Source organism: Chelonia mydas, chromosome 2 (genome assembly GCF_015237465.2).
Source record: "Chelonia mydas isolate rCheMyd1 chromosome 2, rCheMyd1.pri.v2, whole genome shotgun sequence".
Classification (NCBI taxonomy): Eukaryota; Metazoa; Chordata; order Testudines; family Cheloniidae; genus Chelonia; species Chelonia mydas.
The window spans coordinates 199,297,615-199,322,662 of record NC_057850.1 but is presented as its reverse complement, the minus strand read 5'-3'; the positions used below and the strand labels follow the sequence as shown (position 1 = coordinate 199,322,662).

At 40.8% G+C, this 25,048-nt stretch overlaps 1 protein-coding gene across 7 annotated transcripts in view; it reads left to right on the top strand.

Annotated features, from left to right (window-relative positions):
• CREB5 (cAMP responsive element binding protein 5) overlaps positions 1–25,048 on the top strand; it is a 350,247-nt gene that overhangs the window by 114,898 nt on the left and 210,301 nt on the right. For all 7 annotated transcript variants that reach the window (XM_043541011.1, XM_007053642.4, XM_037890496.2 and 4 more), the window contains one exon: positions 1,819–1,991. In XM_043541011.1, the coding sequence (XP_043396946.1) occupies positions 1,819–1,991 (173 nt within the window). The remainder of the gene's footprint in view (positions 1–1,818; positions 1,992–25,048) is intronic.

Genomic DNA, 25,048 nt, shown 5'->3' with positions numbered 1-25,048 from the left:
TGCCTTCTATGATGAGATAACTGGCTCTGTGGATGAGGGGAAAGCAGTGGATGTGTTGTTCCTTGACTTTAGCAAAGCTTTTGACACGGTCTCCCGCAGTATTCTTGCCAGCAAGTTAAAGAAGTATGGGCTGGATGAATGGACTATAAGGTGGATAGAAAGCTGGCTAGATTGTCGGGCTCAACAGGTAGTGATCAATGGCTCCATGTCTAGTTGGCAGCCGGTATCAAGTTAATGCCCCAAGGGTCGGTCCTGGGGCCACTTTTGTTCAATATCTTCATAAATGATCTGGAGGATGGTGTGGATTGCACCCTCAGCAAGTTTGCAGATGACACTAAACTGGGAGGAGAGGTAGATACACTGGAGGGTAGGGATAGGATACAGAGGGCCCTAGACAAATTAGAGGATTGGGCCAAAAGAAATCTGATGAGGTTCAACAAGGACAAGTGCAGAGTCCTGCACTTAGGACGGAAGAATCCCATGCACCGCTACAGACTAGGGACCGAATGGCTCGGCAGCAGTTCTACAGAAAAGGACCTAGGGGTTACAGTGGACGAGAAGCTGGATATGAGTCAACAGTGTGCTGTTGTTGCCAAGAAGGCCAATGGCCTTTTGGGATGTATAAGTAGGGGCATTGCCAGCCGATCAAGGGACGTGATCGTTCCCCTCTTTTCGACATTGGTGAGGCCTCATCTGGAGTACTGTGTCCAGTTTTGAGCCCCACACTACAAGAAGGATGTGGAAAAATTGGAAAACGTCCCGCAGAGGGCAACAAAAATGATTAGGGGACTGGAACACATGACTTACGAGGAGAGGCTGAAGGAACTGGGATTGTTTAGTCTACGGAAGAGAAGAATGAGGAGAGATTTGATAGCTGCTTTCAACTACCTGAAATGGGGTTCTAAAGAGGATGGCTCTAGACTGTTCTGAGTGGTACCAGATGACAGAACAAGGAGCAAAGTTGCAGTGTGGGAGGTCTAGGTTGGATATTAGGAAAAAACTTTTTCACTAGGAGGGTGGTGAAACACTGGAATGCGTTACCCAGGGAGGTGGTGGAATCTCCTTCCTTAGAAGTTTTTAAGGTCAGGCTTGACAGAGCCCTGGCTGGGATGATTTAGTTGGGGATTGGTTCTGCTTTGAGCAGGGGGTTGGACTAGATGACCTCCTGAGGTCCCTTTCAACCTTGATATTCTATGATTCTATGAAGCAACAGAGTGTAGTGACCCCCTATTAGCGGTAGGCTACTGCTCGTTCTTTTGCAAAACAATCCATAGACTGGTGGTTGAAAGTGCCCTCATAAAGTTATTTTTATTCACCAGCCTTGCTGGGCTCTAGGACATCTACTGCATCTAGAAGAAATGGCTTTCTTATGAAATATCACGTACGGTTTGTTACTCTAAGACCATAAAACTTGATTCACTTGTATTCTAAGCAGGTCTAGTTCTCGGTGAACAGCCGGAATAGTAAATCAAAGCGCCATGCACTCACCGTGAAAATAATTTTCAAAGGAAAAATATATATCTTATTCAGTCAGAGGAATATGTGCTACACATCCCCATTATAAATCACGAGTCAGAACCACAGAAGAGTGATTAGTCAACTTCCAGGTATTTTCCATTTGTATTGTCCTGTAAAAGTAAATAGATATTTTTCATTTCTTTGTAGTTGTTAGAGTAAGATATATTGACTGGAGGTATGCCTGGAGCCAGCAACTTTTCATTTTTTTTGACACTTCCAGATTCCTAATTTTAGGCATACAGCACATGGAAACAAAATAAAATGTTCATTTTCTCTCCCCCACTTCTCTGCCTTTCACAGAATATCTCGATGCATAACACAGTCGGAGGAGCAATGGCAGGACCTGGAACCCACCAGCTCACGAATACTAGGATGCCAAACCATGACACCAGCGTTGTGATTCAACAAGCCATGCCATCTCCACAGTCCAGCTCGGTTATAACACAAGCACCTTCCACAAATCGACAGATTGGGTATGTCCGTTCCCTTTGTTTCTATTTTTTCTCCCTGGCAGTTGTGGCATTGGCCCATATGTTGTGCTCTGGATACTTAAGGGGCATACATAAACATGTGTTGATCCCATCACCACTCAGGGGAGACCCCTATAATATGTGATGCACAGCATGTGGAAAAACAGCCACAGTTCATGCCACTATTCTAAAGACAATGTCTTTGGTTCTGTAATACTAGATTGTTGTATTTGGATGGACTTCCTGCTTTTTTCCCTCCAGTTTTTTGTTTCTATGTTGTTAAATTCCAAGTTCAAAACTGTTCTTAAAACTCTATTGAGAAGAAGGAAGACAGGTGGTATTTCCGGACCATCCTTCCAAGTGCTGAGTGCCCTTAGTTTCCATTTACTCAGTTGGGAGAAGAGGGTGCCCAGCACATGGCAGGAGTACTCAACACCTTGCAGGATCAGGTCCTCTCTGTTTTGAGTGCTGTATTTATTTGAGGACTGCCAAGAGACAAAGTACAAAGACAATTTAGGAAATATTAAGGTAAATGGAGTTTTGGCACTGAAGACCTTTTTGAAATGGTGCCTAATTTAAATGATAGACCAATATTTATTCCCATGTAACTGTGATTTGTAAAGTCTTTTGCTGACTATATTTATACCATGAACAGTTGTTGTATTTACATAAACTTTGTGTTGTCTGTGCCTAAATTTTCAGAACTGCATGCACAAAAACGTATGCAATACATCCACAAAATTTACTTTAATTACACATGAAGTCACCATAATTTAAGATTAAAAGATTAACTATTTGTAAACATATAGACATTGTATATGCCAATTCTGTGCACAGTTTGGCACATACAAATCTGAAAACTTGGTCCTGTGTACCTGTGCAACATATAAAAACAGCGATAGACAGCTATAAAAATTTAAACCACTGGAGGTTCCAGAGAATGAAACAGCATTAGAGAGATATTATTGTGGTTTATCTTTTGTAGTTTGATAATGCCTGTTATATGCTTGGCGCAGTCCACATACATGAAGACAGTCACTGCCCCAGATTGTGGTTCAAGTAATTGTTGATCTGCCTGCAGATTCTTAAAAGTAAAATTTTAGGGTGAAATCCTGGCACACAAGGCCCCAAAGGTTTCATTCTGCAGGGTTTGGGGAATCCCACAAGAGGATTTAGCATGCTCTTTGGTACTGCAAAGCAGTGCTCCAGAGTGATTCTGCCTATGGGATTAGATAGGGCAGTTTGTGGGCTGGCAGGATGTGGCTAAAGGGTCTTCAGACAACATAGATCCACTTACCCCAACATGACTGTGGTGGTGGAAATCTTAGGCAATCTGCTTCAGAGGAGTCCCCACACCCTCGCCACACCATGGGGAAGACAGTTTCAATTCCAACTCCATCCATTCAGTTTCTACCTTAATGTATCTGGGAGTAATCATGACTCCAATTTGAAAAAGAATTTTTAATGCTCAGCGATGGGGTTTCATATTGGACTGCACTTGGCTTCCAAGCAACTGTTTAAGTACAATGACCAAGAATTACATGTGGTTTTGCAAGATCCTGTCAATTAGGTTTTGAGTTTGCAACAGTTGGGATTCAGGTTCCATTTGATCAGCTTGAGAAATGTAGGCTAAAAGGACCTGTTTCCTGATCAGTTGCTAATGTCTGCATTGGGGGACCTTATGTGATGACCGATATCTTAATTCTGTCAAGTTGTTGCTGCTGCTTTGTGTTTTGTCTTGTGATAATCATATCAGGCATGAAGTTTGAGAATGAATTTTGCAGCCCATTCAGGGTTCTTTGTAAGGTTTTGATTAGAGCTGTGGATTTTTTTTGTTACATAACTATACTCAAAAACAAAACTGTAAACTTTTAGAACCTACAAGTCCACTCAGTCCTACTTTTAGTTCACTAAGACAAACAAGTTTTTGTTTACATTTACAGGAAATAATGCTGCTCTCTTCTTATTTACAATGTCACCAGAAAGTGAGAACAGACATTTGCATGGCACTTTTGTAGCCGGCATCGCAAGGTATTTACATGCCAGATATGCTAAACATTTGTATGCCCCTTCATGCTTCGGCCACCATTCCAGAGGACGTGCTTCCATGCTGATGACATTCATTAAAAAAATAATGTGTTTAATTAAATTTGTGATTGAACTCCTTGGGGTAGAATTGTATGTCCCCTGCTCTGTTTTACCTGCATTCTGCCATATATTTCATGTTATAGCAGTCTCGGATGATGACCCAGCACATGTTCATTTTAAGTTCATTTTAAGAACACTTTCACTGCAGATTTCACAAAACGCAAAAAAGGTACCAATGTGAGATTTCTAAAGATAGCTACAGCAAGATTTAAGAATCTGAAGTGCCTTCCAAAATCTGAGAGGGACGAGGTGTGGAGCATGCTTTCAGATGTCTTAAAAGAGCAACACTCTGATGCAGAAACTAGAGAACCCGAACCACCAAAAAAGAAAATCAACCTTCTGCTGGTGGCAACTGACTCAGATGATGAAAATGAACATGCATTGGTCTACATTGCTTTGGATAGTTATTGAGCAGAACCCGTAACCAGCATGGATGCATGTCCTCTGGAATGATGGTTGAAGCATGAAGGGACATATGAATCTTTAGCATATCTGGTACATAAATATCTTCGACACTGGCTGTCACAGTGCCATGAGAACGCCTGTTCTCACTTTCAGGTGACATTGTAAACAAGAAGCGGAAAGCATTATCTCCTGCAAATGTAAACAAACTTGTTTGTCTGAGCAATTGGCTGAACAAGAAGTAGGACTGAGTAGACTTGCAGGCTTTAAAATTTTAGTTTTATTTTTGAATGCAGTTTTTTTAACATAATTCTACATTTGTAGGTTGAGCTTTCATGATAAAGAGATTGCACTACAGTACTTGTGTCAGGTGAACTGAAAAATACTATTTCTTTTTTATTTTTTACAGTACAAATACTTGTAATCAAAAATAAATATAAGCACTGTATACTGTGTTGTAATTGAAATCAATATATTTGAAAATGTAGAAAACATCCAAAAATATTTAAATAAATGGTATTCTGTTATTGTTTAACAGTGCAATTAATGGTGCGATTAGTCGCGAATAATATTTTTAATTGATTGACAGCCCTAGTTTGATACTAGGTGTCCAATCTAAAAAACTTCATTTTCTTTACAAAACTACCTTGAAAATCATGGGCAGATGTTAAAGCCTGCTCCCAACACATCTTGTGGAATGGATATATCTTGGTCCCATCTCTACTGATTTTCATTCCTGCAGTGTGCCTCATTCGCAGTCTCGAGATATCAGATGTTATTTTCCAAGATGCTCTGATATCAATCAGAGGATCTTTCATCTTTTAACTCTGTATTTCAGCTAATATGCTGATAGGGGGTCAGTATCCTTAACCGTTGTCATTCCAATCTGAGTTTCTGATCTTCCCATTTTGGCCAGGTCATCAGCTACCCTCACTCCTGTATACAGCAATGTGTGATGGTAAAGACCATCCCACGCTGGGGTGTTCCAGAGGAAATCTCTAGCTAACAGGTCTCTGGCAACCATATTCCCACCACCCACCATTCTGTCATGTGATTGATTAATATGTGAGTGCTGAAGGCTGTGTCGAGAGATGCTTATTGAGAGACATTTGTCAGCATCTTTGTTCTCTGTGTGAATAAGGCCTGTGACACAACCTTCAAAATACGCCATTCTCCCCTCATTGAAGGTGGTTTTGTTTTTTCCTTGTGTGTCCAAGGAGATAATTGCTGCATTTTGGATGTCATCTATTTCCCAGAATCTTGAGCACCCTTGTGGTTTGTCTCTTTTTGTTTAGACTTTCCCTGTGGGGCCTGCTGCATTTATTCAAAGACCGTATCTTGTCAGTTCCATTATCTTCATTTTATCAGTTCTAAATATGGTAAGGATTGTAGTCAGGACTTATCTTGGAGGAATACAGACCAGCCAGTGGTTTCAATATTAGGCAACTGATGGTAAAGTCAGAGATGGTCTATAACTAGAAACATAATTACAAGCAGACCAAAGTTTGGTGGGCCTTTAAAAAAATTAAGATCAAGATCCTGGTGCAGGTTTTGAACACCCCACTCAGATGTGTTTGGATCTCAGGCTTTGGTTTGGGCCGATATGTGTGTAAAATTTTAGGAAAGTTTGCTCCTTCCTTCCCTCAAAATGAAAGCGTGTACTTACCTTAAACATGAATTGTCCCAGAGAATGTGCCCTTAAATGAACACGAACGGTTACAGAGAGCAACTGAATAAAATTCCTTTGGCTTCAATGGGAGCAGCAGCAGGCCCCAAAGGTTATAGAGAACCATCTTGTAGCAATATTCTGATTTTTATCACAACCACAGATATTTAAGTGTCAAAATATGGCCAAGCCACCTGCAAATGTTTTCAATGGCCAGAGTCCAACAAAAACAGCAAACAGCAATGAAAGTCTGCCTTCAGACCCTGCACTTGGGCACTGCTCCAGCACGAGAGGCTGGGACCCACCTGTGCCCATGCACATTTTGTTTTGTGAGAAGTGGGTGTGTTCACAACAGCTGGGATTCTTGACTGGATATTGTTTGTCCTCCTTCCTCTCCTCTCCCTCCCACCTCTGCCCCATGCTCTGGCTCTGAAGGCTTGCAAATAAAATGAGATATTGACACAAGCATGGAAAATATCACAGGAGGAGGATAGTTAAGAAAGGCTTACAGAGACAATATGTACACGTTGTTTCAGATATTAAATAGATGCTACTACTGAACAGGCACCGAGCCAAATCAATCAGAAGAGGGGAGGAACATGAAGAGTAATAACTTTTAAAAAAAATGCAGGGCATTGGCTAATACCTTACCCATCATATACCCAGTTGAGAACACGCAGCAGTATTATTAGTGCAACAAGCTGGCAGGCAGGTATAAACATCCCAGTTAGTACTTATGGGGTTAGGCAGTCCTTACCCAAGGGAAAAAAATAACACGGGAGGAACCCTGTGACTAGTAACTACTTGTGCTAAAGAAAATCCGTCGAGGAACACTTCACAGTGAAGCTTGATTAATAGCACGTTGTTTGGCGATTAGCTGCACAGTGTCAAGACAGTAAGGCATACCCAGCGAGGGGAGAAAAATGATAGAAGACCAGCATTCATCAAAGGTATGGAAAGGCAGATAAGCTGAATCAGCACCCTACTCCAGATATGAGACTTGTATTAGAATGTACAAGGGCTGAGTTTGTCATTTTATTATAACTATATTTCATGCAATCCATGCAATTCATGTCGTTCTGTAACAGTGTCTTAACCGAGGAATGGGAAAATAATGGTAAGGCAAGTTACTGGCAACACGATATTCTCTGTGCTTTATCTGTGGACTTCTTTGGCTAGTGTAAAAGAACTTTTTCCATAGTAGTTAACAGTCCACTTAATAGGTGGCTACAGCCTTCCTGGAAAATGTACGCTTCTTTTTTTGAAACTGAGTGGGAGAGATAACTGGAACTCACTGTGTCTGTAGCAGAACCACTGGTACAACTCTGTAGCTGAAATGGAACAAAAAGAGAGGATTTGGTGTTATTATACACTGAGAACCAATAGTGTGCTTAGCACTTTACTAAACATAGACCTGACCTGTATAGCAATGAGCTTAGAGTCTAAAAGTGACAGACACCACGGTTCATATAATATACACTATTATCAGAGGAACATTTCAAGACAGACATTTTTCATGAAGACAAAGTGGCCGTTTGGCACAACATCAGGGAAAGAAATTGTAGCAATATCTGATAGAATGGAAGAGCGTGAACGGAGAGAGTGGGAGAAGGAACTAAGAGGGTTTTTGGAATGTGGATTGGGAGAAGCAGATCCCTGAAGGTGAGGATGAGAAGCTAGAATGTGGCAAGGTGAGAGGAGCCTAATGAAGGGGTTTAAAAAAGGAGCGAAATCATCAGTAGTTGGCAAGGAAGATTGTTTTATCAGCGGTTATGGGTTGCAGAGGGCAAGATGAGAGGCAGGGAGGAAGGGGAGGGATGAGACGTTTTCAAGAGTCAAGCTGAGAGGTGGCCAAGACGTAGCTAAAACCTGTTGGGGAGCCTTGAGGCTGCACAGCCCCTTGAACCATTGGCCTTTGAATAGCTCACTGAGATATCAATGCTGAGCCATTGACAAAGCAAGATCTCCTTGTGGTGTGGGTGCCTCTGTGTGCTTGAGACCCCAGGCGCCAAAGGCAGGGGAGCCATTCAAGCCACCCAGCATCCCTCCCACACAGCACCAGTACATCTGCCCCAAGATCCCTCCATGCATTCCACTGTCCCCCACATCTCCACTCACTCTCATGGCTACCCATGTCACCCTTTCCCACCACTCCTCCTACTTCCCTGCTCACCCTCTTTCTCCTGCGGGAGGACAGCTCCATGATGCGGGGCATGGAGAGTTAGTGGCCACGCAGAGGGATATAAGGGTCTAATAGGTTTATGGTCAGGTTAGGAGACCATCTATGTCCCCATCCATGCCTCCAAGCTTTGGGAGACTGCTTCATCCTTCCTGGCCGCAGTCTTGGTCCAATTACCCTGAGTTGCATGAGATAAGGACTCTCCCCTTTTCTGTCATTAGTTTGTATCACCGTTACTGAGCCGGTTTGAGCTGGAATCCCATCACAACGCTATGAGCAGCAGCCACAAGCCTCCATGACACTCAGGTGAAATGATTACAAATGAAGCATTCATAGAAAAAGGTTGTGCCCAATACAATAATTCTAATAAGGAAGTATGGTATCATAGGTGTGTGTGAAATATAGCATGAAAAAATATTCTTTCAGGCCTTATCCTTCCCCCCTCCCCCCGCACTCCTCTGCCCCATAGCTGGTTGGTGCTTGTCAAGACCTGCATAAACACCTAAACGACACATGCTTGAGAACTCCTCCCTCTGTCTCCTGCTACTACTTCTCCTGGTTGTTTGCACTGAGAAGGTTCATGAGCTGCTGACTTAAATCCTCTGAGAGCCTTCTGACACTGCTGAGTCAGGAAGAAAAAGAAACACCACCAGTGGCTCAGCCAGTGTACAATAGGGTTAATAACATCTCTCACACATCCCAAACCATATCTCCCTTACCTCCCCAATGTCTGTTTTCTTACTATAAGGTCCCCAGGGAGATTCTGGGCAATAAGGTATATCAAGATGACCTTCAGGGGACTGATTGGAGGATCAGTAGCTATATAGTAAATAGCCTGTCAACCAGGAATGGAGACAGCTCTGTACACTTCTTATCTGACTTTTGAAATTAACCCCTGTACGGAAGTGTAAGTGTGTGTGTGTGTGTGTGTGTGTGTGTGTATAATAATGTGGATTAAATTTACTAATGAATATTCTCTCTCATTGAAAATGCCTCTGCTAATTTGGAATGAATCATTAATTTCTCATTTAAAAACTTGGCACCTAAGCTGTTGTGTGGATTTGTGGCGCTGCTTTTTATTATTGTTGTTTTTTCTTACTAGAAGGAAGCTCTTGCCATTTTAGCAGAAATCTCCCTTGTACATTTTTTATCCCTTGAGTTTTTATGTCCTTTTTGTGTGTGTGATAGTGATGCTGCAAGTTTCCCAACTTTCAGCTGCTATTCTTCCTCCTTTTTTCTATACATTGATGCTTTCTGTTTCAGGCTTCTTTGGAATTCCTAGGCTTAGACTCAATCTCTCTGTGGAGAAGGGAGTCTTAGGTTGCGTCTTTAGAAAACTTGTCCTGCTAATCAGCAAAAATGTGATGTTGTTATAGTGTACTGGGCCTGTTACCATGTCCAACAAAAAGTATTGCTACCTCATAGAATTGGGTCAATTCTCACATCTCAGTAACAGCTATAATGTAGGGAATACAGATTTACTTAACTCTGACAATCTGTATCTTTTACATACGTTCAGTAGATATGTATACTGTACAAATCTTTTCTAAAGGTGTCCTCAAAATTTATAGTCATAGATTTACACCCTTTTTTGAACTAAAACAGATGTAAAATCACTTTTGGGTGAAAAAGCATCTTGAAGTCACAGTGGGTTTGATACAACAGGTCACGTTTTTCCTAGACCAGGAAAAATCATTAGATTTTTGCACAGCTGAAGTGAACAGCTCTGCTCTTTATCACACAGGCTTCCACTTAACATGCTCTAATGCGTGATCCCAATATGTGATTTATCCGAGTGTCAGCCCCTTTTGATTCGTACCTAATCTGCAGTAAAACTCTATATCAAACAATATAGACCTTTCTTTTTGTCTGCTGGCATATGTCTGCTCTACATTCTGCAGCAAAAGTGAATTAATTTGCAGGTTCCGGAGAGAAAACATGCCTTGAGATGCTTTCTCACCCCATATAATTTCAAAGAAATGATCAAATGTGTGGTGGTGGTGACTTGCTAGTAGAAATGAATGAGTACAAAGTAGAGAATAGATTTATGTATTTTGAAGAACTCTGATTACTTTCTCGCTACTTAGTAAAAAGTTATAGACTGCTCTGTTTTTCCAAGAGAAGAATCTGATTCGGTATTGATGTAGTGAATAATACTTACTTCTTTCATCAGAAGATCTTAAAGGATTTTGCAAACGATGTACATTTCATTCAGTAAAGCCTGAATGATTATTTTCTACGTGTATGTGATTGAAAAACAGTGATGATTGCTCAGAGAGAGGGTCTAGGAAAAGGTGGGTCTAGGAACATTTATGGGTCATATTTTACCCTCTGCTCTAGGAATTGGGGGAAGTTCTTTGGCTTGTGTTATAGAAGTGGTCAGACTAGATGATCACAATGATCCTTTCTAGTCTTGGAATCCATGAATAAATAGAACTCCCTGTTAATTTCAATGAAGTGTTCTGCTTAAAAATCAATCACATAGTGTGGCCCAGTATTAAGAAAAGTTTGATATGATATTTATGGATAAGTTAAATATGCACTTTGCAAAGCACTACTTAGTAGGTATGAATTAGCATGGATTTATCAAAGATAATTACATCAGATAAATGTATTTTTTAAAAATGAAGTAACTATTGGTGATAGAGAACAAATAGCTTTATTGTATCTAAGTTTTCAGGAAACTTTTGTCAAAGTTCCACATGAATGGTTATTATTTTAAACTGTCTTAATATAGTACTGGCTATTAGGTAAAACCCGATGGTGAATTTAAATGTGTGCATTCTTGATGGATGGAGGGATGGTGCCTGTCAGAGAAAACCGAATTCAGAAGGGGGCCAGTGTGATTGTTTTTTGGGAACAATCTCCACCCTTAGTCTTAGATCCTGATCCTGCTGTCACAGAATCTTACTCACGTGAACAAAATAGAACTCTGCTAGGGCATAAGGTTCCTGATTTATTTTGGAGAAAAACAAAGGGAGAAATCTGTGTGCTGTTACCAACTTTATTTACATATTTAGCAGGGCTTCAAAATATTTTCAGTAGACAATTCTCCAACTAAGTTAAGAAGTGGGTTTCCACTTGGCTGTTAGCCATTGGAGAGTTGTGTGTGCTTCCTGGGGAATCTTAGGTTATTTTCTTTTTCTTTCTCTGGTTATTTAACTGCAGTATCCCACATAGCCAATAATATAAATGTGAGGGCTCAAAATAGCCAGCTCACTTCTTTCCCTTAAAATAACTGAGGCGTAGGCTGTATGTCAGGAAAATGCAATTAAGGAACATAAATATATGAAATCAAATTCACTTTCCTAAAAAGTTATGTACATGGTTTTGTTTTTTTTTCTCTTCCCTGCCTGTGTCTCTGTATTTTCCCTTTCTCTCGTTCCAGCTCCAGTTTTTTTCTGACTAGATAGAAATAATAGAGTTAGCCTCAAACAGTGCCATACTTGAAGGTTCTATAGCCTGCTTTGAGTTTCTCACGTCTGTGCAATTATTAGGGCTGACAATAAATGGTTTATTTGATAACTGTGGCCAACTTTTCTTTTTTCACATTTCCCCAAACGGCTTGTGATTTGGAATTTGGAGTTACTGTTGAACCAGATTATTTCATTGAATGATTCCTGTTCTGTAAATTGTTGTGAGCAGCTCATTGAGAATGCTGTAGTTTTTAGAGGACCTGATCTTGCACTCACTGAAGTCAATGGCCACACTTTCCTTGACATCAGAGTGTGCAATCAGGTTTCTGGTGTTACTATTTTTGTTTGTGAATTCATAATTTTCTTTCTGTGAAGATTCTCTAGAGTTCACTTGGAAGTCCCTGTTTCTGTGAACTTTCTGGCTAATAAATTTATTCATTTATAATATGTGCAATAAGGTAGCACAAAAGTGACACAAACACCATCAAACTGTTTGTCAGCAAATATTTTTTGCAATATGCATTAAATTATAATAATTATGTAATTCTGAACTGAATTTTTTTACCTCCCATCAAGATATAATTGGTTCAATTACAGTATACAATATACTGGTTCAGTTGCAATGTACAATATAGTGTCTGAAAGTATTCAGAAATCAGTTAAACATGCATTTCTGCACAGAATCTCATGATAATGAAAGTCATATCAGTGCTGTGGCCCTGGGGAAATAACAAAGCTCACTGAAGATATAGAGCTTTTGGTGAATAATATATGGACATTATTTCCTTTTCATTCAGTGCTGATGTTAAACTCAATGGGATTCTCCCTTTGACATGCACACATAACTCCCATAAGGAAAGGAAATGGCATGTTGTATTGATAAGGAAGAGGCTCAGGTTAATATTAAAGGACAATGTTTTTCTTTGTTATGATAAATAAATTCCAGTGGATGTTATAGGTCTTGGACAATCTATAGAATGTTTTAAACATTACAAAGTTGGAAATTTACTGTGTTTTTTTTGTTTCTAACAAATGCAAAAGTGTAATCAAGTGCAGTTTCTAAAAGTGGTTTATATTAAAACCGTAGCATGACACTAATTTAGATTCTGGTTAAGTTTGCTAATGGAGGGGAGCTTGATGTTCTCAGTCATGTACCCAGGGCATATTTGATCACAGCACAAAAACACCTCCAGTTTTGGCATGGCTTATAATGATTGGCAGTCTCAGCTGAAGTGAGGTTAGAGATTTGAATGTTATGGTAATATGGAGGTATATCGGCAGAGCTGTGAATTGGAAACTTGCACAGCACCTGCATGCACTGGGTCAGGCCTATGTTCTAAATTCCCCATTTTGTATAGTGGAGATACGAACTGCGGGCTTAGTGTCCCTGAAAGAGTTTCCTCTTTGGATATGTTGAACTTCTTCCAAAGATTATTATCGTGAATCACTCAGTGCATTGTTTTGGGAGGTGTTAATGAGCATCAGATGAATGGGTCAAAGATAGCAAGATTCTTAGGGATTTAAAAATGTTTTTTCTTAAATTAAACAAGCCATTATATTTAAAATATTTATATAAAATTTTAAGAAATGAATCACAGATTTAAATGCATAAAGAATGTGGTCAAAATTGAGCCAATTTCCTATAGAATCTCATTTAATATTCTTGATTTGGGCTCGTTTCATGTAGTTTGTTGGCCTGAGGTTACATGGTACGGGTTTTAAATTCAGCCTGGACTGAACATATGTGGTTTAGAGGTTATTAAAATGAGAGCTAGGTCATACACTACTGAGTCTAAAGAACCTATTGTGGAAAACTTTTGATCTCATAAAATTTCCTTGTAGCACATTTTATTTTCTTCTTCCCTTTCAACTATGGGTTCCAGGCCCATCTGAAAAAGAGAGATAGAATATCCCTGAGTTCTTAATTGCTATCTGTTGGGGATATTGGTATCAGAAGCAGGATAACATTTCTGCTGCGAAGAAGTAAAGCAGCACACTGCATGCTGGGCAATTGCAAAACCCACTATTGGTGGAAAGTGATGTTAGTGAGTTCTCTTGTCTGTGTCGCAATATATGCTGAAGTGATGCTACGAGGGATTATGAGGTCTGAATTCTGGGCTCCATGACAGAGATGAAAATCCATGCTTGTTGCCAGCTTTCCCTTGGGCTCTTTCATAGTTCCATTGTTCCGATATGGAACTTATGACTCAAAGGATTTGTTCAACACTGAGTTAAAATGTAGTAAACAAGGTTCAGCCCAGTGGCCATGAGAAAGTTGGTGTCGGTTTCCAGTCTAGGCTCGCTTTCTGAAGGCCAGGCTAACTGGGGCTAACTCACCCCATTGGTTTCAGAGTAGCGGCTGTGTTAGTCTGTATCCGCAAAAAGAAAAGGAGTACTTGTGGCTCACATTACCTGATCACTCTCGTTACAGTGTGTATGGTAACACCCATTGTTTCATGTTCTTTGTGTATATAAAATCTCCCCACTGTATTTTCCACTGCATGCATCCGATGAAGTGAGCTGTAGCTCACGAAAGCTTATGCTCAGATAAATTTGTTAGTCTCTAAGGTGCCACAAGTCCTCCTGTTCTTTTCACCCCATTGGGTAGATTAAGGAGCACCTCACAGAATAGTTGTTAGAGAATTTTTCACCTGTTCAATATAGCTTGGGTAATAGACAACATTTTTTCAGAGGTCAGATAGAGTTCTCTCATCCGTCAAAGCCATGGGGTCTGTGGCTGCTGGTTTTCCTCAGTTCCAAAATTTAGAGGAAGCATAGAGAGATAAGATCTCACACACTTCTGGTACTGATCATCTCTCGCCAGACAAAAACTTGAAGACCATAAGAACATTTTAATTTCATTTTAGCTTTATAATTTTTAAGTGACTAGTAGTGAGGAGTAAACTTAAACTTTGGAAGTTCTCATAGGGTTTGATACAACAAACTTGATATCAGTGGGAACCCAGTGAGTTCAATGGAAACGTTTGGATGCTTACTGAAGATGTTTTTAAACTACGTGGGTACTACGTGAGTTTGAAAACCCACAATAATAGGTTTTCATTTTTAATTCTTGTGCTTCCAGTCTCCTAAACAGTGAGTTTTCTACGGCAGGGACTGTCTTTAATTTGCTATTTCCTTGTACATCTTTGTTTTAGGCCCCCAGATACTTCCTGTAATGCAAATAATACATAAACATATCAATCCCCACCAGAAATGCAGAGAGAACCAAAAATTAGGTGGAAAAAAGACAAGGAAAAAGCTAACAATGTTTTCAAACCTCAAAAACGTTCATTTCAGATTCAGTTTGACTAATGGGTGAAAATGTGTTTTAGTCAGTTCACCATTCCCTATGACTATATCGGGGAGGTGTGTTTTCAGTCCTCAAAGACAGCAAAAATAACCCAAAGCCAACAGGCCTTTACTGCAATGACAATAGATACTGCATAATACCTGTCACTGTTGTATTAGTATCTTTCCTGCGTCTGCCATGTTCTGCTTGCATATGATTGCGTATGATCAGGAAAGCACAGATACTCCTGCTATGTTTACAGGCTTCTCTGTTACATGGCTCTGTAGTGGACAGAATGCCAAAAACAAGGCTGCCAAGAATGTTTATTTGTAAACCTTGTGAGTGTAATGGTAGAGCTGTGCAATGGTAGAAGGGGGTGTGTGCGTGTGTATATGTGCGTGTGCACACAGCAGGAAATTACTCTGGAGAAACTCACTACTAGTAAGGAATGTTTGATAAGAGAGCCCCAGGACACCGTGGACACTGCTTGCGGGTTTCATGATGAAAGATGTAGAACTTTTGAAAAAGTTTAGAACTTTTATTTTGAAAAGCAAACAGTTTTCTCAGATGTAAAAATTCCTTTTAGTGAACTAGATGACTTTCTGTAATATATTTTTCCCACCATTACTCATCATGCATCTGCTTACTTGGACAAAACTTCCGTTAACTGCAGCAGGAACTTTTGCCTAAGTGAGGACTACAAGATCAAGTCCAAAACTTCTAAGAAATAAATAGCTCTCTTTAATATCTATGAGCCTTTATAAACCATGTACTATTCAAATTTTGATGAGCCCTTTATTTCTAGACAGTTCCAAATTGTGGTTTTAAGGTGATCAATAGTTTTCAGTATCAGATATTAAACTAATTATTTATTGATATCTCCACTGAGTTTTTCTTTCTACAATGGAGGAGTCCCAAAATAACTGTGAGCAACTTGAATATTTTCTCATACTGCTCTTTAAAAATAAGTATTCTCCATTCCAAAAGTCAGAAAGCTAGCAGCCTTAGTCTAAAGCACTTGCAGTTCTTTTACCATTCAAATGATTTTTCAGACCACCAGGAAACTCTGTAAAAAAGATAGCCAAAGAACATCCTGTAACCACATACAGCCCAGCCAGTGCTTCTCATGAGCCACTCTGCTCAGAATTGTAGCAGAGGTGTTCTCACATGCAGATGTAGCTCTTCATCATAACTGGGCCACAGTGTAGCAGAGAAGTATGCAAATTCCTTCTTCAGTATGCTTTACTTTTTAGTAGTAGGGATACAGACCCAGGACATGAGCAGAAATACTACCGTATTACCCCAGAAAGGAATGGGGGATAAGAAATTACAACAGAGGAGAAAGGGTGAGCAAATAATGAGTCAGCACCCCTAAGGCAATACGATGTATTGGCTAAAGAGCAGAAACCCAAAAATAGTTGTAATCCAGAATGCCAATCTGTCATTGCAGATTTTAAGTTTGGCTGCAACTTTTGTCTCCAGTCAGTTCTGTATGAGAATATTACAACAGAGAACATGCCAATGTGTACTGATACTTGATGCATGATATTTGATCATCTAAAACACTGAGTATGCACACCATACACACAAACTGAGACTGCAGGATTGCACATGAGCAAAGTCTTTTATTACTAGATGGAACACCCGGCTACTTCCAGTTTGATGGGGGTGTAGCCCTAAAAGGGTCTGATTTTGTAATCTCAAAAGGGACCAGATTAAAGTGCTGTCACCATACAGTGGAAAGCCATGTACTGTAACTGAGAGCAAGCAGTTCAGATTGTGCTCTCAGATTCTTTGTATTAGCTTTATCAGATCGGGCCATCAGAGAGCAGATAGATAGGTAAGTCTGAAAGACCTCTGAACCCAATTAAAGTTATACCACAAAGAAATCAAATTCATGTGGTTTGCATTTCAGAAAGTTACATTTGGTGGACTGTACTTACTTTTATTCAGTAACCTAATGCAGACCATGTGAACATTCGAAACGCTTTTAACAGTTAAACCAGCTCAAATAACACAGAACCAGAACAGCAATAAAGAATGAATTAAGACTGATTGCAACTGCATCCAACATTTTTTTCTCTGTCCCTTAAAGATATATTTACGTTTGTTGTAATTGTGTCTTCAGCTTTTAGCAATGCAATAGCTATTCTTTACCTTTTAAATAGATGTTTCAAAGGACTAGTTTAAAATTTGGCCTTAATCTGCAGTATGTTTTTATTTGTGCAGTATTGCAGGGTAAATCTGGATATACTGCGAAACCAACAGTTTGTATTAGTGGTCAAACACCTGTAAGATGTTGGCATTGAAAATCCTGGGCAAAATAAGAACAAAAATATGTGAGACTGAGAAAATCAGTGTTTGGTTTATAATATATAAATAAATTGCCTGGTGATTTTCTTGTTTCATTTGCCAAGTGCTTTTAGTTCTCTGTCACTCTATATTCATTTCATATACATAACAAATCAACATCAAACTGGTGCAGGGTTAGTTTGTTTGCTACTTTGTTTCCCCTTTTGCTTGCAAAGAGCAATTGCATAAAGATGTTGAGCCCTTCCCCTATGCAGAATATCACAGGGGGAGATGTGAAGGGCCAGCTAAGTATAATACCTTCTTCTTATGCAGTACATTTCCTTAGTAGATCTCAAAGTTCTCACACCCTTTAATGTATTTATCCTCACAACATCTCTGCGAGGTAGGGAAGTACTCATTTGACAGATAGGGAACTGAGGCACAGAAAAACTAAACAGGCCTTGCCTAGGTTCACACAGGAAGTTTGTGGATGAGCAGGTAGTCAAACCCAGGTCTCCAAAGACCTACAGTAGTGCTGTAACCCCTAGACCACCCTTCCTCTGTTGCTATTCCCACCCCCCTCAGTGCTTCTAACTTTGGAAAAGTGGTATAGTTTACCTCCAAAGGCAATAGGCAGAGCTAGCATTAGGCATAAGCAAACTTAGCAATTGTGTAGGGCCTTGAGCACTTTAAGGGAGCCCCCTATTCACTTTTTATTATGTGTTGTGTGGGTGGGAGAGGAGCCAAAATATTCCTGCTAAGGGCCCTCACTGAGCTAGCACCACCTCTGGGAGGAATACAGGGGCATTCAATGGTTAAGTTTCACATTGTGCTCAATCCTATGCTTTGCACAACAAAAACTCCCAATGGCTTCAGTGAGATTTTTGCCCTATTAAGAGAAGGGCATCAGGCCCACAGATTTTTGTAAAACGTGTATTGTTCTCATAGACTCCATCCTGAAGGAAGAATTTTTGGGAGGAAAAGAAATGAGACTTAGGGGGGCAAATTTCACTCTGTCCCATGGCACAGAGCCAGTTGGAGATCAGTGAATGAGCCAGACTTCCTGACTTCGGCGCACAACTGCAATCCCGGGTAAGATAGCTATTTCCCTCAGCAGCTGTCTTGGTATGGCTTTGTAATAGCTTTACTCCAGCCACTGCCCCATGTGTGAAGTCTGGAACTCTACCTTCTCTACACCTCCCACGCCTTTGGGGATGATGTTGAGGAGACCTTGCACATGCACAGAGCCCCTTCCCATTTAGATTCAAGATTGGGCTACTTTTAAATTGTTTCAGTTTGATGAGGACTGGTCTCTGCATTTTGAATATGCACTCTGTGTCACTGAGAATTTTGTTTTAACTGCTGCTCTTTTTATGAAACTTGCAAAATAAATGTTCAGACTCCCCTTGCAGACTCTGCCAGAGCACACGCAAATTCAGGTCCTAGAGCTGTGCTGATATTAGTTTCCTTTGGACAAATAATAAAGGGTGGGGGAAAGACTCGTCTTAATTTCAAGTCAGTCAGAAACACAGGAAAACTGATTTTTTTTTGCTGGCGAAAAAAAACATGCTTCTCAGAGAGAATGACAAACCATGAAACATTAATAAATAGCAAGTAATTTGTAGAGTCCACTGTCCTATAAGCCTTTGCTGAAGATCATGTTCATTCTAACATATGGAACTGAAATGTTAATCTCATTCACTGTAAACTGCATTTACTGTTTTTTTAGCACCTTTACTGAAGGCAAGGTGATGTGATTAACCCTGGATGCTAGACACTGCCACTGACTTGTTGTGTAATCTTGCACATGTCACTTAGGCCAAAATTTCAAAAGTACTGACAATATTATCAGCCCCAAACATCCAAAATCATGAGATTGGGCTAAAAATTGGGAGATGTTTTTAAAAATTTGGGATGCTTTTTATTTGCCTCTGGCTCTTTAGGGCACAGTTGGGTCATGTGTTCTAGTTTTTCTCTGCAACCCCTTTTCAATTTATTTTTGAAATGAATGATGAGATTCTTATGTAGTCACATGGCTGTGGGAATGGGGGCTTTAAGAAAAATACCAAAAATTGCAAGACTCTTATAGTAATGGCGTGATTGAGTGCTCCAGTTTTAGGTGCTTTATGGTGCTTTATGGTGTCAATCTTCAGGGGATCTGATTTTCTGAAGATGGGTGCTCAGTCCTTTTTCTTGAGTGCTGCCATCTATGAAAATCCAACAACATAGTCCTAAAATGTTCTTATTGATAAAGTAGTGAAAAATAACAGGACATCTCCCCCTTCCCCCGGCTAAAAGATTTGATTTGGCATTTGTTTTTTAAAGCATGTTGTGGCGACTTTTTGCTTTTTCTGAAAACGCTCTCATTGATGATAATATTCATATGCCTGTATTACACTTTATATCTTCAGAATACTGTCCAAATAATAACGAATTAGTACTCAAAGCTCCCACGTGAATAAATACATATTGTTCCTGTTTTACAGATGGGAAAATGAAGAAGTGGAGAGCCAGGTTCCTATGTCAATAACTGTGTGGCCTTGGGAAAGTCACTTAATCTCTCTGGACCCAACTCTGATCTCAGTTCCACTGGTTTCTTTGGTTAAAACTAGTGAAACTGAGATCAGAATCGGGCCCACAAAGATTAAAAGACTTTCCCAAGGCCACACAGTGAGTCAGTAACAAAATGATGTTAAAACTCCTAACTGTATGCTATAAAGTTCATTTACAGTATAGCTATTCTTGAAATATTGTTTTCTGCCATATATACATACTATTTTCTCATACTATTTCAGTACAGAACATAAAGAGATAATGGGTCAAATTCAACCAACTGAAACCAATGGAAGAACATGTTGGGTTGAATTTGTGTTATTGGCAATTTTACAACCTCAAAAATTCCAAGAAAAAGATAACTTCAGTGATAAAGAACAGTGCATGTTTAAACACTAACAATCTGAAGACTTAGAAGAGTATTCTTTCTTCTCCCCCCACCAAAATGATATAACTTTCAAAGTCTCTCACAGAGATTGAGCGGGAGAGACTATCTGGCTCATGCCTCCATATTTCAGCAGATGTAACCTTGGGAATAATTTTAAATACCACATTTCAGACCTGTTTTGCACACAAAGTGAAGTGGAACAAATCTGCTGCTTTTGTACTGAAGGCAGGGGGTAGTAGGAGGGAAGTTTTGTTAATCTTTCATTTTAGTCTAGCTGAAGTTTACTGGATTCACGAACCTAGCAAACAATATCACAGGGATTACCAGGCTCTGTGGGAAATCTTCAGCTGCATCGTTTTCATCTCTTCTACCATGTTGACTGATGCCAAGTTATCCTATTCAAGACCTAATGCATTATAAAGCTTGTAATAAAACATATGGGTTTCTCTGAAAGGGGAAAGAGGCTTCCTTTTTGATTGGATAGCTACACTCAAATACTTTATGTAGCAGGGCTGGTGGAGTGGAGGGGGAGAGCTGAGAAATGTGAATTACTGCAAAACATTTGGAAACACTTGTTCAAGCTCTAATGCTCTTTCACCCTCACCCCTCTCTGCTTCCCTCTCAACATGCAAGGAAGTAGTGGGTGAAAGGTTGAAACGAACTCCTTTGGGTTGGGTTTATGTTTCATCAGGTTCCTGTTTCCTGAGGCAAAGCAATGTCGTTACAGGGAAAACCAGAAGAAGGCATTTTATTTAGAAGTAGCTCTTTCTTAATAGAGGGCTTAGTCCAGATACCATCCCCACCCTCAAAGAATGCTGCAAGTGAGAAGGGGGAGACAGGTTGGTGGAACCTAGTATCCAGATATCAGCTCCCCTTCTGGGCTGCAGTGGGCGGGAAAGTCCCACTCGCTTCCTTTCTCCCTGGCAAGCTGGTGGCTGGCCCGGGGCACAGAAACTAACACCTCTCCATTGTTTTAAATGAGAGAAGTGTTTCTGTAAACCACGACCACTTACACCCCAGTATATTGAGAAATAGAGGTTGCTAGTTCATAGAACTCAAATAAAGCTGCCGGGTAACAAGTTCATTCTGAATCTTTCTTATCTGTATTGATTTCTTATATTGTGTCTCATCCTGACACTAAAAAATAAGGATGAAATTTGTACTTAGCAAAACAATGAGTTAGATACCAGTACCGTACTTACTCTGTAACCTATAACATTGCCATTATACATTCAGCAGAAGCTCACACACAGTCTTGAATTTTAGAGCCTGTTTCAATAAGGGAGGGAGTACTAGGCAAGTGACCACGTTTATACCCCTTGCTGCAAAAAAAGTGCCGAAGGTTCATTAATTTCCACCTGGGTTGTAACTGGAGTTAGTCAGAAGGGACCTCAGTTTAATGTCTCATTGGAGAGTCAGCATCTGTAACAATATAATGTATTTCTCCTCTCCTAGTACTGCAGTGCAGAGTCAGCATTGAGACTGAGCCCAAATCTTGATGTGGAATTTGAACCCCGTGACCTACTGGCCCAGAGATGAATGGAAGCAACTGAGCCATTCTGACAATAAAAAACAGAAATTATTAAGAAGATTAACTCCTTGGCACCAGCAGTCCCAGTATTTATCTTTGTCAGCAATAGGATGCCTGGTGAAAAGAGAGAGCTAGTGCCAAAGGGTTAAATAAATGTGAACTGGCAAGTTCCTCTACATGATCCTTTTTCTTTGTTTGTTGATGAGGTGTAGGCCCTTGGCCATGTAAAGACACACATCTCTCAGTATCAACAGAGTCAGGGAGTACATTGCTTTTTAAACAGAAGAAAGCTGATCTCTTGGGATAGTTTGCTTCATCACCGCATTTTTAATGCTGTCGGGCGTCTGTATGTTATGTAATCTCCATATCGCTATCCACAAACAAAACCTGGTTACAGTGCCTAATGAGTGAGTCAGCAATCAGAGGAGGAGAAAGAAAACATGCAAAATTTATTCTGTTTTTTTAAAATTATTGATCAAAATGAGTACCAACAGTAAGGGCTGGAGCCAGGCAGGGATAGTACAGGAGGCAGGTGTTGATGGAGATTGGGAGAATCTCATTCATGGATTCCGAGGCCAGAAGGGACCATGTTATTTGACCTCCTGTATAACACAGGCCATATAATTCCTAGAACGTATCTTTTAGAAAAACATCCAATCTCCTAGTAATGCAGCTCAGTTGTCACTGTTCAAACTCTGGGCCTCTCTTGAGTGGTGACTGCCTCAGTGGTAACAAATCCACTGTTTTTCCTTGATGACATGATTTGTAGCAGGGCCATCAGGCCTCACTTCCTTCCGAAGGTGCGAAAATGGGAGGGGGGGGGTCCCTCACTCGGAAGGGCAGCACACGATTACTTTCTGTCTTAACATTGTATTTTATTTTTCAGCCCGCTCCTCTCATTTTTAATGAAACAAAGATGAGGCCATGGTAAAAATATATGCTAGGGAGGAGTTTGCCTTTCAGTCAATTAAAAATAGCTACCTGTGGGCCGTCACTGATTCATACAAAGCACCACAGATCAACCCATTTCCTAATGCTGCTATGTTTGCTGCAGTGAAAAATTTCAAACATTTGCCTGCTAAAGTAAATTTTATGAGATTAGACATTGCAGGGTCATTGGGTTTTTTGTTTTGGTGATGTGTTTGCCGTTTGAGCTGCACTACCTTGGTTGATGGCTGGGCTTAGTTGTTACAGTGTAAATGTCTGATGATATTGTAAGTTGTTATAATGTGCAAAAGGAAAACGCAAACCCTCATCCATTACTATAATGTTCTCACGATCATTATATGTTTTTCTGGGCTGTTTACAAATAAGTCTGCCCCTCTGAACATCGAAACCAGCAAATTCTTTCATTCTCCGCAAGACTGAAATGTACAACTACTTATGACCTTTTCTTGCTCCCATTGTCATATCCAGGATGAAATTCTGACTCCACTGAAATCAAAGGGAGCTTTGCCATTCATTTCAGTGGGGCCAGGATTTCACTCCCTCATGCCTACGTACTACGGGGTGATGAATATAATAAACCTATGCTGATGGGCAGGTTTTTCCTGTCGGTGTAGGTAATCCAGCTCTCCAAGAGACAGTAGTTAGGCAGGGGTACCAGAACCTTTGTAAAAGGGGGAGGAGGGGCAAGGTGAAAGCTTCTGGGAGGCCTGGGCACAAGGGGTGCCAGAGTCTGCTACTTTGGGAAAGGAGGAGTCTATACAGGAAGGATGGGCTCCACCTAAACCAAAGCAGAACCAGATTGCTGGCCGGTAAAATTAAAATGGTCTCGAGGAGTTTTTAAACTAAGGGCTGGGGGAATGCCGACAGGTGCGGGGGAGAATGCAGTTCGGACAGAGACATTCCATAGGGGAGGATATATTAATGGGGATTCACTATATCCTAGTGAGGATGAAAGGATGGAAGATGATAAAGTAATAGCAAGGTAATAAGAGGGTACAAGATATATAGGAAGGACAGAACAAATTGTGCTGGTGTGGGGGAGTGACATAGTCAAATGTAGTAAAAGAAAGAAAGCATAGTCAAATGTAGTAAAAAATCTTAAATGAACCAAACTGTACCATAGAATCTCTATGAATAGTAATTCCATGTTTGAATAATAAGAATAGAGCAGTAGGGATATATTACCGTCCGCCTGCCCAGGATGGTGATGGTGACTGTGAAATGCTCAGGGAGATTCCCCCCCACACCCCATTTCGCTATCCCCTTCTCTTCCCCCTGCCCTATCCCAGCCTCCTTCCCCACTGCCTCCTCGCCATCCCCCTTCCCTACTGCCCACAGCCTCTCCCCACTCCATCCCCTTCTTCTCCTCACTGTCCCCAGCTTCTATCGCCCTCCCCCACTCCCCGATCCCCTTCTCTTCCCCCTATCCTATCTCATTCCCCTTCTCCACTTCCTCCTCCCCATCCCCTTCCCCACAGCCCCCATCCCCCTTCCTCTCCCCACTGTTCCCTGCTCCTATCCCCCTTCCCCTTCCCCACTGCCTCTTCCCTCACCCTACCCACTCCCCCCTGCTCCTATTCCCCCGCCCCACTCCTTCATTTTGCTCTCCCTGCCCCATTTCCCTATCCCCTTCTCTTCCCCCTACCCATCCCAGCTGTAGCACTTCAGTGTAGATGCTACCTATGCCAACAGGAGGGGTTCTCCCGTCGGTGGAGGTAATCCACCTCCCTGAGAGGCAGTTGGTAAGTCAACAGGAGAGTTCTGCCATTGATTTAGCGCTGTCTATACCAGTGGGTTAGGCTGGTTTAACTGTGACACTTAGGGGTGTGGATTTTTCACCCTGCTGAGCGGAGTAGTTACATTGACCTAATTTCCTAGTGTAGACCAGGGCTGAGGATATGCATACAATGCTACAGTCGCACAGCTGCAGGTACGCTACTATAGTGCTGTAGTGTGGATGCTTACTATAGTGACGGAAAGGGTTTTTCTGTTGCTGTAATAAATCCACCCCCTCGAGAAGCAGTAGCTAGGTTGATGGAAGAATCCTATCAGTCTCTACACCGGGCCTTAGGTCATCTTCAGTATGTCTCCAAGGGGTGTGAATTTTTCATTCTGCAGAGCACTTCATGAGAGAGATCCTTTCCTGAATCCCACCCTGTGGATTTCAAAATGTTTCATTCTGCAGATCACCAAGGGATTCACTGTCCAATGATGTTTTGTACACACAGTTTCAGAATAACTGATCTAG